The sequence below is a fragment of the Anomalospiza imberbis genome, chromosome 6, assembly GCF_031753505.1.
Source record: "Anomalospiza imberbis isolate Cuckoo-Finch-1a 21T00152 chromosome 6, ASM3175350v1, whole genome shotgun sequence".
NCBI lineage: Eukaryota > Metazoa > Chordata > Aves > Passeriformes > Viduidae > Anomalospiza > Anomalospiza imberbis.
Window position 1 is genome coordinate 31,852,737 of NC_089686.1, and position 15,790 is coordinate 31,868,526.

The 15,790-nt window shown below is 38.2% G+C and overlaps 2 protein-coding genes across 2 annotated transcripts in view; both read right to left on the reverse strand.

Annotated features, from left to right (window-relative positions):
* LOC137475624 (fibrinogen-like protein 1-like protein) overlaps positions 1-15,790 on the reverse strand; it is a 72,799-nt gene that overhangs the window by 18,013 nt on the left and 38,996 nt on the right. The gene's annotated exons all lie outside the window — the stretch shown is intronic.
* On the reverse strand, positions 1,951-9,509 carry EMC7 (ER membrane protein complex subunit 7). Its single transcript, XM_068193088.1, has 5 exons — positions 9,166-9,509; positions 6,837-6,956; positions 4,819-4,957; positions 4,238-4,318; positions 1,951-2,402 (listed from the first exon to the last, which is right to left on the reverse strand). Exons 1-5 carry the CDS (start codon positions 9,399-9,401, stop codon positions 2,250-2,252), a joined length of 729 nt encoding a protein of 242 aa, XP_068049189.1. The 5' UTR covers positions 9,402-9,509; the 3' UTR covers positions 1,951-2,249.

Below are 15,790 nucleotides of genomic sequence, written 5' to 3' on the forward strand. Positions count from 1 at the left end.
TTTGGAGTGATGGCTTTATCTTCCCAAGTACTCGTTAGGTGTGCTGGAGCCCTGTTGTCCTGAGGATGACTGAACACCTGCCTGCACATGGGAAGTTGTGAATTCTTTGTTTTGCTTGGTGTGTGCAGATTTTGCTTTCCCTATTAAACTGCCTTTATCTTGGCCCACAAGTGCTCTTTTACCCTTCTGGCTCTCTTCCCCATCCCACCAGGGGAAGTGAGTGAGCTGTGTGGGGCTGGGCTATTGGATGAGGTTAAACTACAGTGACCAACTGACTGCAGTGACCAATGCACTCTGGCTAGAACCTCTCTGCTCATTTGACACACAGATTCCAGCTCTCAAATGAAAAAAAAAATTGTAACTTGCAGTAGTTTAGCAGCAGACTAACACTACAAACTGCTTTATCACAAAGGTGTCTTAAAAGGAGGTGAACGATGTACAAGATTTTTGGGCTTGGATTTTTCTGGTAACAGGTTTCTGAGAGCGGACATTGCATCTGATCCTGATGCACAAAGGAACTGCCTCAACCTTCATATACAAAGTCCTAAGAAAAAGAGAACTGTAGAATATTCCATGTGCTCCTTTCAAAGTTTTACTACAATCTTTACAATTCCTGTGAATTTTTTCACTGAACTCTTAACAAGGACTTTCATTTTTTCATGGCCTTAATTCTCAATTTTCCGTTGAAGACAAATCAAGAGCATCAACAGACATCACAAAAGGCAGCAGAAATATTAGCTCCTACCTTTGGAATTTTTTTGTGTTCCTAACACGGAAAAAATGCATCACTATGATTAATTATAAGCTAATGCAATTCAATTGTTATTTCAATTACTGTTAAACAAAAGTAACTCATGGCTTGTACTTTCCAGGATAGCACAGTAATGATGCTAATTGCTCCATCTTCAAAAAACTGCTTTCTGTTTCTCATATAATTTTTTCATAAGATACTGCTGAAAGGTTTTTTCTTTATAGTTTGTTTTTTTTTCCTTCACCAATGAAGAGAAGAAGGAGAACAGCACTTACGATGAAAAAAAAAATTATGGACTGTTGCTAATCGGGTTTGGCAAGCATCGCTGTAATTTTGTTTTTCAATAGTTAAACATTTGCAAATTAATCCGTTTTTTCAACTTTTCTCTGGGTAGCTTGAAAAGATATCGTGTAAGAGATATACAGGCATGCTCGAAGAACAAAGTTCTGCCAGTAACCTAGCATTCCTCGAGAGCCACATACTTTGCAATATAAATTATAAGATGAGCAGAATTTAGCTTCCTACTAGACCTTAAGTTCTTTTCTTTAATTTTAAAATTAGTTAATTTGAACTTCATTTAAAACTCTGTATTTGGCCTCAGATCCTTCCACTGGTAAGTTGAAAGCACAGCATGCATAAAAACGTAAGAAGCCTCAGTGTTGCAGAAGTTATACCTGTAATTTAGAAAAGAGATTCAAGATCTTGACAGCTTAAATTACTTCCTCATGCAAGATACTTTGCTTTCTTTCCTCCCAAAAAGTTTTTAGCAGAAAGTAGATAAGAGTAAAACTGGGCAATACATAGTGGAAAATCTCTGAACTAAAGACTGCCCAGAGAGGTTGTGGAGTCTCCCTCACTGAAGATATCCAAGAATCATCTGGATGCAATCCAGTGCCATGTGCTTTAGGATGACCCTGACTGGGAGACTGGACCAGAGGACCCACTGTGGTCCCTTCCAACCTTACCCACTCTGTGATTCTGTAAATTGTACAGGCAGCACACAGCATAAAATAAAATGATTTTATATGTAACATGTGACAAGCTGATACAGCAAATTACTTACCCAGTAAACTCACAACTCCATTTTGAAAGGATGATTTGTTCATTTCAAAACTCAACAAGTGTAAAACATTAAAGACATCTTAAAACTGAACTCTACTTATATTATCTTTGAATTTTTTATAAATTGTCTTAAGACATTTATTACTGTGAAGCACATTGTATAATTTATTTTAATTCTCTACAGAACAATATAGTTAATTCAGTATCATCGATAACTTTATACAGATACAGTATTGAAGCCATGTCAACTTTTGCTTACTGTCAAGTACAAAACAACTTATACAATCTAAAAAAAAGCTACAAACCACTCTTGTAGCATAACATATGTTGTGCCTGGTTAAAGTTTACAGCAGTGGCTTTTTGATCTTTCAAGACAAATAAACATGACACCATATGATAACAAATAGCTGTGCAAACTCAGAGGAGGAAGACTTAACTACCTCCTTTTCCCAGAACTACTTTTCCCTGCTTTACTGCTGCTACCACCAGACTTGCTGGAAGATTTTGAAGAGAAAAGTCTTGTCATGAATTCAGACACATCTGGCAGCTCATGGTTGGAATTCAGCATGTTCATTGACTGCTCCATTTCCTGCATGCAAAGATCAGATAATAGCTTGTAACAATTCTGACTGTATCTAAGGCATCAGTTGAAAGACTTTGTGAGAAAGATAACAAATTTTCCCAAATACTGTTTTACTTTTTGTAGTCTTCCAGGATACATATTGCTACATAGTTTTATGCAACCACAGCCAAAAGCATCCAACTACACAAAGAAACAAAAAACCCCAAAACTAAAAGCAGCAGTGCATGCAAAATGGTAACCATGTCTTAAGCAGTCTTACAGGTCTGATTAAAAAAAATCTAAGAAATACAAATTATTTATTTTCAGCACTACTTTTCTCCATATTAAAATTTAGGCTATTGTTTAGATATCCAGATCTGTGTTCTCACAGATGTTACACTTTTGTTTTTCAAATTAGTATTATTTATAGCAAATTAACAAATTTTTATGCTGTTTGAAGGGATTAGATATTTTTATTGCCCTACTTTCTGACACTAAGCTACTAGAGTACTGTAGCTGAGTTTTCATTCCTTCAGGAAAAAAATGATTTTAATATAAGACCATATATCCAGGTAAGCTTAATGTAACTTTAGGGTTTAGCACAGTGGGTCTATAAAATGAATTAGCACATTTTTAAATAAATCAATCTTGAAGTACTTTTAATGCATACAACAGCTGAACTGCACATCCACAAAGAGATAATGCTTATAGCAATTGTGAGCTTCATGTGGGATTGTCACTTTGTTCTTCTCCCATTCAGAATGATAGATCTTTAAGTACTTTCAAGGTATTTCAGTAGCCTTTGTTACTATTGCATCTACACTACGCCTGTACAACAAGCACGGTTACTAAATCATTAAACTTTCCATACTGACTAGTACTGTGCTGATTTCAGAAAGAAAAAACAAGTTAATTTGAAAAACGTCATACAACCTCCATATACTCCACAAGTTTACAATTTAATACAGGGTCATTTAGACAATACCATTACAATTTTGCTCTTAAAAACAACTTTTTCCTACTCTTTAAAGACAAGTTAAATTATAAGCAGAATTCTACCAACTTAAAAATTTCTCCTTAAGAAGTCGTATCAGTTATCTGGTAAGAACTAAATCATCATAAGATTTGATGGTTTTACCACCAGAACAGCCTGTCTATAAGCAGGGTCAAATCAGTGAAAAAAGTAAGGAATATGTGATCTTTTTTAAAATTTGACTTCCAGATTTCATCTTGGAAGTTCACCTTGGTTTGAAGAACATGCCATGAATACCTAGTATATCTTTGTATCTGATTTTTAAATCAAAATTATAGCCAAAAGTGCTCTGATAGGCTTTTCAAAGGTATCACTTATTAAAAAAATTACTCAGACACCTAGAAAGTACTACTGAAGACAGTGGTTATTTACAGAAAAAGGAGTTTTTAGTTAACCAAGCCTTCAAAAGCAGCCACCCATGACAGACAAATAATACTTGTAAAAATAAAAGATTTAGCAAACACCTTGAATTTCCATTTTGTCTTAGCCTTCTGTTATTCAGCATTTTGCATGATGAAAGGACAATAAATCAGATAATTTAATGACTACATTAAGACTCTGTATCATATACACTAGTGTGACACCTGGATTTAACAGTGTAGTCAACTGTGGTTTAGGCTGAAGCACCAGAGAACCCCACATCACACTCTTCTCAACACACTTGACACTTATTAAATGACTCATTGCTAAAACAGCAACCCTCTATTAGCTGAATAAATTATGCCCATTAAGCTTTCCTTTAAAGTACAGTTCTGTTTTTATTACTTTTCTGTGCCTTGAAATGTCATTATCTTTGGTCTCCCCACATGCATCAACTGAATGTACTTACCCGCCTCATATCAGGATCACTGGTGTTGACAACTTTAGGCAAAAGCACAAATATCAGTAATGGAAGAACCATCATCATAACCTACAGAGAAAACAGGAAATACCACTTCAGCTTAGTTGTTGCTCTAAACACTTTTAGGACCAACTAAAATAAAATGAAGCTCTACTAAACAGCCAAACTCTAGAACTACTGCATTCTGAATCCTGACAAGGGAGTATTGTGCTTTAAACAGTTTTCAAAGTTGGACCAATAAGGCAAATGGTTGTTCTCTCCTACACCTGTTGTAATTACAATTTTGCAACATGTTGATCTCTGCACTACTAGAAAAGCATCACATTGTCAAAGGAAGAGACTATGGGCTATTTTCAGAGAACATACATTAACAGTGGTGTATGGGGCAGGAGATGTCAGAGAATAACTTCCCATTTGTAAGCAAGGAAAAGCTAAGAAAACAATCTTCTCAGAATAGCAAAGGAAAAATGTGCATTTTTCCTCAATTGTTTTTATTCTTAGTGTTCTGATAAGTAGCTGTATTTGGATCCTTAGCATACTTGTAATATTTGTGTGTTGCCTGTACATACCATAGGGTTCATGAGGAAATCTGTCCATCCCCAAGATTCTCTCTTTATAAAGTATGAAGGTGGTCCGGAAGATTTCATCTGGAGTGGGTATGGCAGCCTGACAACTTCAGAGGGTTTGATGTAATTCACATATCTTGCTCTATCGGGCAACATGTAAATAATTGAAAATATAAACCACAAAACCTTTGGCAAATAACAAAGATTTAAAAAAATCCAAATACATTTTTTTTAAGACTACAAACAAAACCATCTGCTATGCAGTGTCAGCTAGGCTGCACTTTTGAAAAGCAAATTTCTCTCAGCAGCATATTTGATTGACTCAAATGCAAACTATTTTTTGTTACCTTGTAAAAGAGCAAGAAAAACTATGCTGTTTAGGGTCCACCTTTGAACAGTGTAGTTTAGCCAGTTTGCTCAGGACATCAATTACTTGCAAAGTTAATACCTTTTGCATAAGCGCATTAATCTGCATTTATCAATACTGAATCTCAGTCTTTATTACTTCATAAGGTTTTTCCACAGTTCATCACTAGTATTCTTCATTTGGGCCTAATATTCAGATAATTACTCAGTACTAATATCTTAGTAATTCTTGACCCATTTCTCATTATTTATGAATATTTATCCACTTTGTACAACTCCAGGGATGACTTCTGTCCATAAATAATTTATTCCTTGTGAATTTTTTACCAAATACTCATCTATAGAATGTCCATAGAATCTATATCTATAGAATTCCCTCCTACCTTATGACTATGTGTTTTCTTCTTATCAAACTCATCTGTCATACACATGCTGTTTCCTCTTTCTAGTTATTACCTGAAGTTTTTAAGGCAGCACATCCCTTAGAAAAGCCCTGTTGACATTTTCTCCAAGTATCATTGTTTTTCATGCATCTCTGACTCCTCAACTGCATTCCTCATTACAGTCTCTATCCATTGGACTGGTAGAGATGCCAAGCCTCCTGCTACTTTCCTCTGCAGATGTATCCCAGGAATTTACTCAACATCAAATTTGTGTAACCCTACTAGTCTTTATCTACTAGTCCTTAGATAAACAAACAGTGCTAAGGGTGAGGGTATACCCAATATTTTGTCTATATATTTGTAACAGTTACATATTAATTATTGCAAATAAGATACGAACAAAGTATAAAAATAAAAATTCAATAAAGTTTGGAAAAACCTAAGCTCAAACAAACTGTTTTGAGCTCATTATAAGCTGAAACATTACTATATTATTATTATAATTATGTATTTTAATAATATTATAATATTGTTATATTAATTATTATTATCAACAAACTGTTTGCACTGTTTTCCATGAGATTTCAATTTTTAACCTCCCCTAAATATACTGCAGGAGTATTTACACTGATGACTGTATATCTAAAAGATAAGATGCTAGGTGCGTGCTTGAACAAAGAAAAACTACTATGAGCATTTTCATTTAAATGAAAATCACCTTAATAGACAGATTTTTCTGTATTACTGAACAGTCTACAGTTACAGTCAAGAGTGGTTTGGCTACAACATAAAAACAACAATCCTACAGAATTAATATAAACTGACAACTGCTAGTACTAACCAGTATTAGTAACAAGTGTCCTATGGGCGTGCAAAATTAATATTTAAAAATTTTGTTGTGCCAAGGCCTGACAGTACCCTTATTAAAGAAACAGAAAAGGGAAGAAGAAGAAGAAAAAAGTGTTGACAAAAAATAAAGCAGTTAACTAGTTTATGCCTACATTTTATTTCAGGATAGCTGCATAAAAAAATAATAACAGCAAATAGATGAACTTTTAAAGTCTCTTTCTCTTATTTCAGGCCATAAATAGGAAGAAAGGTATCAGCCTTTAAAATCTGAGAAACGTGTTTCAGGAAGTGATGTTAAAAGAAGCTGATGCATACAGTCTGAGATGGAACATGAGACCTACAGCACTGCTTCTGTGAGTATTTGTACTGTGCTGTCAGGCACACGTAATTCATCAATACAGAGGCAAATCAGGAAAGGCTCACCTCATTTTGCCTTTTGAAGTTATGTCAACTCGAACAGGCTCAAATTTATGAGCAGGGGATATAACTTCCACTACGTAAGATCCTGAAGGTACATCATGAACCACAAAACTTCCATCTGTCCTGAAAAAAAGTGAGTTCCGCAACATTTCAACATGCTCCAGAATGTAAGACAGTTCTCTATTGTTTTTGGTTTGTTTTTTTTAAAGAAGCTGTGTCGTTTTATATTACAAATTTTAATATAACCACAATGACCAAAAGTAAAATTTGTATCAGTCAGCATTCACAATATCAAGCCCTTTACATTCATCAACGCATGCCGCAACAGGAGTGGAAATTCCCTGTTAGGTTAAAGATTTTGTTGTGCCCTCAAGGTGTTGTCTTGCTGGAGGAATAATTTAACAGCCCAAATAAGATCTGAAATAAGTTATATTTCATGTATTCAAGTGATGGCAGAAGTAATTTACGCCTTCCTTCCTCCTTCTGAAATACATACAATGAAGTTTACTTTGCTTTACTGCTTCTGCGGAAAGGAAACCCCCCCAGAATGACATCCTACATAGTGTGGGTCAGCACTAGGGACAATTTCCAATGCAAAAAATAGCAATTTGTGCCTTTGTTGCGAAAGAGAGGTTTTTACTTCTAATTGCTCCCTTTAGGACCAGCCCACGCTGGAAAGCTCAATCACAAAAATAAGGAAACTAAGAGCTCTGAACACATACACAGAAGGGATTCTTACACAGGTGGCTTTTATTTTAAAATATGCAACTCGAATATTCAATGAAAGTATTAGTAAAAGGTTACTTGAAAGCTGCCTTAAAAGTACAGATGTGTTTCCAGAAGTTTCCAATAAGAAAACCCTAGTGTTCTCTACCCTGTTAAGAGCAACATCAAAGATCTCTTTCCTAAAAATAAGATTCAAAGGTAAGACAAAAATTTGTTAAAAGGGCAAAAAATGTAATAAACCCTAACACGATGGAAACAAGCAGCAGTAAAACAAATAAATAAGCCCTCTTTAAAGTGAATTCTCAAGGAATTTGTCATTATGTCCTTCACACCAAACCTCTCTCTAGCATGCACAACACTTAAGGACCTACCCACCTTTATGTGATGATTTGAATCCCTAAGAATGCTTACACTGTCTTATATTGCAACTGTTTTAAGGATGTTTCCCTAGTAATTTCCTCCTAATTTTTTACAGTTTTTTAAGTCTTTGAGAAATTTAGAGTTTCAATTAAGCATTTAGAAATTTGGCAACCTGATAGCAGTTATTAAATCAGCTCCCAAATATGATGTCAGGCTCTGATAATTTGTTTGTAGTGGCTTAGCAGATGCTACACTGTCAGGATTCTGCAAGATCTGCGGAGTAGATTCTGTTGTGCTAATCTATTGACAGAACCCAAAGTCAAAATTAAGTTTAACTCCTATTGCAGAGGGATTAATTTAAAATTATGAATATTTGTGAGGGTATATCTTAATTCCATGTAAGCTCATTTTTAAACATATTTTAAAAGCAATGTATTATACTGTATTGAAAATCACAAAGAATTTAGAATTTACTTGTGCTCTTGAAATTATGACATTAGTTCAGGTCTTAATTCTGAGGATATCTTCCATGTCTTAGATTCTCTAGATCTTTTGCTTATCTGAATATATCCAGTACCATCCGAGTCTGAATAAGATAATGATTCTTTACAGCTTCCAGCTACATTTGCATGTTGTTGTGCGAAGGAATAAAGCCACGTCCCTTAAATTACCTTTCACGAGTACAGGTAAAGTTTTTCACGGACACTCTCAACACAGAACTACAACTGTAACTTCTGCCATGACCAAACATATCTCCGCATCGGGTAAATTCTTAGCCGAGGTGAGATTCTTAAATAAGTGGCAGAATTTACAACAGAAGCTGAGAAAGAACACGGTCCTCCAGACAGTGCAAACGCGTTCGGAGTTTCTGTTTCGGCTGTTGGCTTTTTGTTTGCTTGTTTGTTTTAAAACTCCGTTCCTAGGTTTTTGGCCAGCAACCTGAGTCATCAGTTTGGATCCGTCTGCTGGAGGTTGAGGCCAAATCCTAGGGCACTGCACGGCCGGCCGTGCCCAGCCCATTACAAGGCAGGGGCCCAGCGTTCACAGCACCGTCAGCACTTCCCCAGCTCGGGATTCTGCGAGTCCACGGTCCCGCAGCCGTGCGCGGCTGACCGGGACACGGCCGAGCCACCTCAGGGCCGGGCCGCGCCTGCGAGCGGGCCCGCGGCCCCGGGAGCCGCCGGCCCCCACCCGGGCAGGGCCGCCCGCCGCCCCGAGCCCCCGCCCCGCCCCGCCCGCCGCTCACTTCAGGAAGCCGACGTGCTCCTCCCCGTCCACCAGCACCCGGGCCCCCGCGATCCAGTCCTGCGGCTTCACCCCGGGCACCACGGCCCGGCCCTCGATCTTAAACCGCTCCCCGGGGCCCGCGCCGCCCGACGGCTCCGCCGGCCCGACGGGCTCCGACCCGCGGGCGCCGCGGGGCAGCGGCGCCGCCGAGAGCCAGAGCAGCGCCAGCCACAGGCCCGCGCCCCGCGCCGCCATCGCCGCGCGCCGCCCGCCCCGCGCCTGCGCCCGCGCCGCGACGGCCCCGCCCCGCGGCCGCCGCCGGAGCGCAGTGAGCCGTGCGCATGCGCCTGGCGCGCCGGCGCGGGCGGGGCGGGGCCCGCGGTGGCTGCCGGGTGGTTCCGTGCGCGAGTGGAAACAGGGGACGGCTTGCACTTACCGCGTGGAATGACAGAAATGTGAACCCGAAGAGAACGGATGCGCAAGAAGGACGCGTAGCTTCCTTGGTAATGGATATATTTAAGGCCTTGTTATTTGAAATCTTAATAGCTACCATGAAACTACCAATAAACATTTTCTAGGAGGGACAAAGTAACAAAAAAAAAAAAAAATCTTACAAAATATGAAAATTGGCCTAAAGTGTCATCTTTAAAATGATTTATAGCACTGCAGTTTGTTTGATTAGTTACAGCAGAATGAAAATGTGTTACTCAGTGGGCAGGCACGGACTTACGGGAGAAACCACGAGGGCTGTAATACCTTCCCTGCCCCCAGTTTCCCTTTACAAAGCACGTCCTGTGATGTCACAGGTATTCACTGTCACATCGTGGCTACACTTGCTTCCTTTTACCTCTCTTATTTACGTCAGAGTTAATTACCAGACCTGTGGAAAACACTGTCATTAAAGAAGATGAACCTGGTCATCAGCTGGTAATAAAAATACTGCATTATACTAAGCATGATTTAAAAAATATATGTTATCCTATGTCAGTGGGATGTTGTGAATTATTTGTCTATTAGTATCTTTGAACTGTCTCTACTTTGGAGAAAATCAGGAAAATGTATATTCTATGATGTTCTTCTGTCACATGAGCTCACAAACACCTAAAACTCCAGCAGGAGTTCCAGAACTGAAGAGTGTTGGAAGTACTTAGCTGTTGGTAAATACTACTAAGCAGAAGCATTTATGTTAAAGCTACTGACAACACTCTTTCAGTACAACACCACAGACAGACATCATAGTGACATATCATGCAGTTAGTGTAAAAATGCACCTTTTAAAAAAATATCCTCAAGGAACTGTATTAGGATATTGTCAGACCGCAGTATGAATGACCATGCCTTCCAGTTTTAAGGATTTCCTCATCCAAAGATCATCCAAGTTGTTTTTATAACGTACATAGTACAATTTCTTGGTTTAAACCCTTGGAGAGGCCCCCTATTTGTTCTTTCATAATCTAATCCAAGAAGCTTCTCTCTATATGTTATCCTGTTAACAAACTGAGAAGTTAATTAAACAGCATCTTGCCTTATCCAATAGCTGCACTGCCATGCACACTTTTCAGTGTTAGGTTAGTAGTCCCTTGTCCTCTCACCATGTAACTTCTTTATATATTTAAAGTTCTCTTTCATACAGATATATCAGTTACCATATTTTTAAGTGTACACAACTGAGAAAAAAAATTGGTTGATTACTGCCTTTTTCTGGTTAAGACTAGCTACAACGGCCACTTGAGTGGCTTGCACAATGCTATTTTGTCAGTTTTGATATCATGCTGTGGGTGTGTGTCTGCTAGGTAAAAAGAACAAATCCCAGAACAACAGTAGTACAAATGGAAACAAAGACATAAAAATATCCAGGTACATATTTATCAAAATAATTAGTACATCAGTTGGGAGATGCTACCTGTTTTTATTCTAGCAGGAATATTAGCAAAGTTGTTTCTGCAGCTTGATTTCAAGTGAACCTCTCATCAAAAGACAGATAAAACTGCTAAATAACATTTTTTTGTTCAATGGAAACTACCAAACAATTTTATGAACGTGAAAATGCAGTCAAGAATGACCTCCATATTTTGTAGTTGTCTCTTCATTGATGGATTCACTCCTTGAGTTGCAGTGACATAGAAAATTGCAAATTTCTTAAAAGTTCTACCCTGCTCACAAGCAAATTTTCAGTTTTGTCTGAGGTGCTTCAACCAGCTGTCGCTAACGCTACAGATGGATGTCAGATGGATGAGAGCTGACAGTCCCTAACGGGTTGAACGAAGAGAAGGCCTAGATTAATGTGATGCCATCACACTGGTAACACTGAAATCTGTGTCTCCACATTCTTGTCACCTTCGGTTTCACATACAAACTGAAAAGCAGAGGAAACCTATTAAATCCCTCTGAATGCATCGTCAGAATCCAAGATCATCACAGCTGTTTTCAAAGAAGTGGTTTGGAGTACTGTTGGATACTCTTAAGGAATAAGAGAGTTTTTTAATCTCCCAAGGACAAAAGAGGTTTGCAAAAAATGTAGCAGAACTTATTTTTGAAGAATCTTTTTCACAGTCAGAATGCTAGCAAAACTTCTTCATGTCTTTTGCTTACAGGTCACCATTAATAAAGCATTTAATTCACCTTGGAACATTTCAGTGTAATTGCTCTGAAAGCTTCTCTTTCCATAAAGCTAATAGTACCTTGGCTAGTATTTAAGTATTTGCTTTGGAAAATGAAGATGATTTAATACTGGTTTCCTGTGATACACCAGACAGATGATGGACCACAAACAGCAGCAGTCCAAAATCTCTTTTGTGCGTGACTCAGGCTGAATATGCAGAGGTGTTGACTTTGACCAGACAAGCAGGGAGCACCTTCAGCCATCTGCCTCTAATCTTGCCCTAATCTTTGAGTCAGTCCCCCGATATAGATACACAGATAACAACACTCAACACACCAGATGAGTAATGCTGGTTCACAAATGTTCAGTGGAAGCAAAGACATAATCCTTGCTGACACAAAGAATAAATAAGGACTACATTTGCATTGGAATACTCATAGCTACATCCTATTTGGTTTTTGGTAAACTAATTAGAGTTGAGAAGAAATTAAAATGCCCAGTAATACAAGCAGATTTATGAGAATACACAAACTGAAGACAGATGGAAGAGTTCAGCACAAAGGTACTGTGAAAGGCCACAGCCAGGTAACTCATTTACTGAACTCTCTCCTACCCAAGGAGCTTTACTATGATTAAGGACAAAATTAACAAAAATTGTGCTGCATATTTCTTACAGCACAATTTAAAAAAAATTATTGTGGTGTGCCATCTACTGGCAATTTACTGTGCTACACTAGAAATGGTAACAGACAGAAAAGTCAGGATTACAGCCTGAGTTCAGCAACAGTCTTCTTGTTCCTTCGAATATAAGATGCCCTCAGAGGGTCTCTGACTTGAGGCAGAAAGTGCACAGGCCGTCTTCAGTTGCTGCAGAATCCCAGCCTGCTTCAAACAGATTTCCCATGCAAAGAACAGCAATGAAGCTGATGAAAGGTCTGGTGCACAAGTCTCATAAGAAGCAGCTGAGGAAGCTGGGGTTTTAGCCTGCAGGAAAGGAGGCTCAGGGGAGACCTTATTGCTCTCTAAAACTACTTATTGATCTCTAAAACTTCTAAAGAAGTTGCAGCAATGTGGTGATCAGCCTTTTCAACCAAGTAAAAAGTGACAGGAGGAAATGGCCTCAAATTGCACCAGGAGAGGTTTAGATAGCACATTAGGAAAAAAATCTTAATCAAAAGCATTGTCAAGCATGGGAACAGGCTGCTCAGGGAAGTGGTGAAGTCCCCATTCCTGGAAGTATTTAAATGGCACAGAGATGTGATGCTTAGGGATGTAGTTTAGTGGTGGACTTGGCAGTGTCAGGTTACTGGTTGGCCTCGATGACCTAAGATGTCTTTGGCAATCTAAATGATTCTATGTTGGGGCAGAAAATCTCTTAATCCCCTGCAAACTCTCCAGTTGTCAGAATAATTCCTGCATCTCCAACACGTCCACCTCCACAGCATGGAGTCAGCTTGTATGATTGAGGACTTTCCTGTCTCAGAGAGATAACATTCCCCTACTCCCTTATTTGCTGTCACCTCAAGTTGACTGGACAAACTTCTTCAGGATTTTTATTTTTTTTTTCAGGAATGTTTTCATCTTCTTATAATGTATGTCCAAAACCATGAACAGGATATCTATTCTAGCACACTTATCCTAGGAGATAGCAAACACTGACATTGAAATGGCAAGGTGATAGCCAGTTTTGTTTTGTTGCAACTGAACTTACCTTTACTAAATTCAAATTCATTCTTCGGTGGAGAATATTTAATTAATAGTTTAAGTGTGGGGAAAAGGAGCATAATTTTCCTGCTGTAAAAATTTCCAGATTCCCTCATGGAAGCAGAATAAATATGTAACATGATGGTAACCTGGAAGTCAGTTTTACAGTGCTTTGATTGCACTCCTCATCTGCTCATGTTCTCTGTAAAACTTTGTCCCTGTATCTCTGTTAAGCAGCAATTGTGCATTAACCATGCAAACAGTAGGTTTAATAATTGCAGCATTCATTAAGCTGACTAGGTAAGAAGATATGACCCACAGAATGGTGCCGCACATCCTCAGATTCCTGTGCTGTTACTTGTATGAGCAGCACCTGTAATCACTCACATGAGGCTAGAATGACACATCAGTGTGATGTTTGGGTTCTAAAAATATAAGCAGTTTAAAATCTTCTTGGTATGCAGTCTAAATGCTGTTATTTCTTTACATCTGGGTTTTACCTCCAGAATGCCACAAGGTGGCCTCCACATAATTCAGCATTATCATCACACTTTTCACAGAATGGCATTCGAAAGCATTCTGCATTGCTTTACTGCATTGTTAGTAACAGACCACCACAAAATTACATTCTTCTCTTTGTATTTCAGGCTCAAGAAGCTTATGTGTTGTGTGGAATTGGCTTACATCTGACAGGAGGTCAGAGCAACACAAAGAAGCTGCAAGCACTTTCATAGGATGTTCTACCAGAGAGAAGCTTGTGACATGCTCACAGAGCAGGTCTGGAAGTTTTCTGCCCTGCAGAGAGTCTGGGAAATCCTGCATCTGACACGTGAAGGGCTGCAGCAATTCAGACAGAATTAAGCAGCTGCTTAAATTATGCTACAGTTACTTCTGTGCTAGGAGGACCTGAAGAAAGAAAGGCCAAAAGCAGCAGAGATCCTCTTTCTGGCTGGAAGTTAAACAATTTCTGGCCTATCAGAAAGTTGATGCTGGTTTTCAAGGCGGTGAATGAAAAAGCCCACTAAAGACTGATTTGCACCATTTCAAAGCTTACTGTTCCTTTTTTTTTGGAGGGGGGGAGGGTGTAAATTTTACACAATTTATAGTGGAATTTAAAAGTATAACAATGCATGTGTAATTAGAGTAGCAATTTATGATGATAAACATTTTCTTTGGTGTATTAAAAATATTACAAAAGTTATTACAGTGTGTACTATTAGCAAATCCAGACTCAAACTAAATATGAAAATTAGTAAAACCTGTGAGCTCACAATATTTGACAAAGCAAAAGGAACAAAGCTGGGTCTTAAACTCCTTTTCTCATTTACAAAGAAAATTACAGTGGCTCTGAATTGAAGTGAATCTTCAGTAGTATCTGTAGAATCCTTTTTCTTTTAAACAAAATCTGTACATTTTTAAGAAGCTGAGAACTGTAATTCTCCTCAGTTTTAAGTTTATCTGTACACACCTTTTTTGTACAAGGCTGGCATTTGAGATACAAACCCTACACTCACACAGCTGATACCTAAGCAAGTTTACCAAGTTGCTACTTTGAAATTCAGCACTTAGAAGAATAACTGTTGGTAACTTTTTCCTACTGTCTTCTTTAATTTCATTGACCTGTAATTCTCCTGTAACTCTTTTCAAGCTATTGTTGAAATAAGCAACTTTTGTTCTTCTGTCCTTCAATTTTTGTCTTGTTTATCTGAATGAAATAATTTGGAGGTTCATTACACCTCCATTGCACTTTAAGTAAGCTAAATATGAGTCTTGTTTTTATCTTGAAAGTGCATTCCTGTTTGTGTGGGTTTTTATGCTGAATCAGACTGTGCAAGTAAAGGCATGCCTTAATGAACCTCAGTTTGTACATGACAGAAAACTGCTCAAATGTCCCACTGTGGGGAACTGCACACATTATCTATCATTAATCAATGGCAAACAAGCTAATTTTCTATGCGTTGTTACATTGCTATTCAGTGTGCTAAACAGTTTCATTAAAGCAACATGATTAACAGCTTTGTAATAAGCAGTAGTTCCTGTTTGACTCAAATGTATCTGTGTCAGCCTCAGACTAGAGGTAAGTAAGAGTCCTATGGGAGTACAGTGGTTCCATCTATATTTTCTTAATACCTATTTTTTAAACTTTAATAATTTTGCCTGATGCAGAATTTGCCAATTCTCAAATAAGCACTGTGGGGTTAAATGAAATAATTTTTAGGTTTATACTATTAGCATTATTTTATTAGCATAAAAAGTCTTTCCAATTTCAGCATGAAGTTTTGTACTTGCCATATGATTCATGGATTTGGAAGCTTATATTTTCTTTCTCCACTTTTTG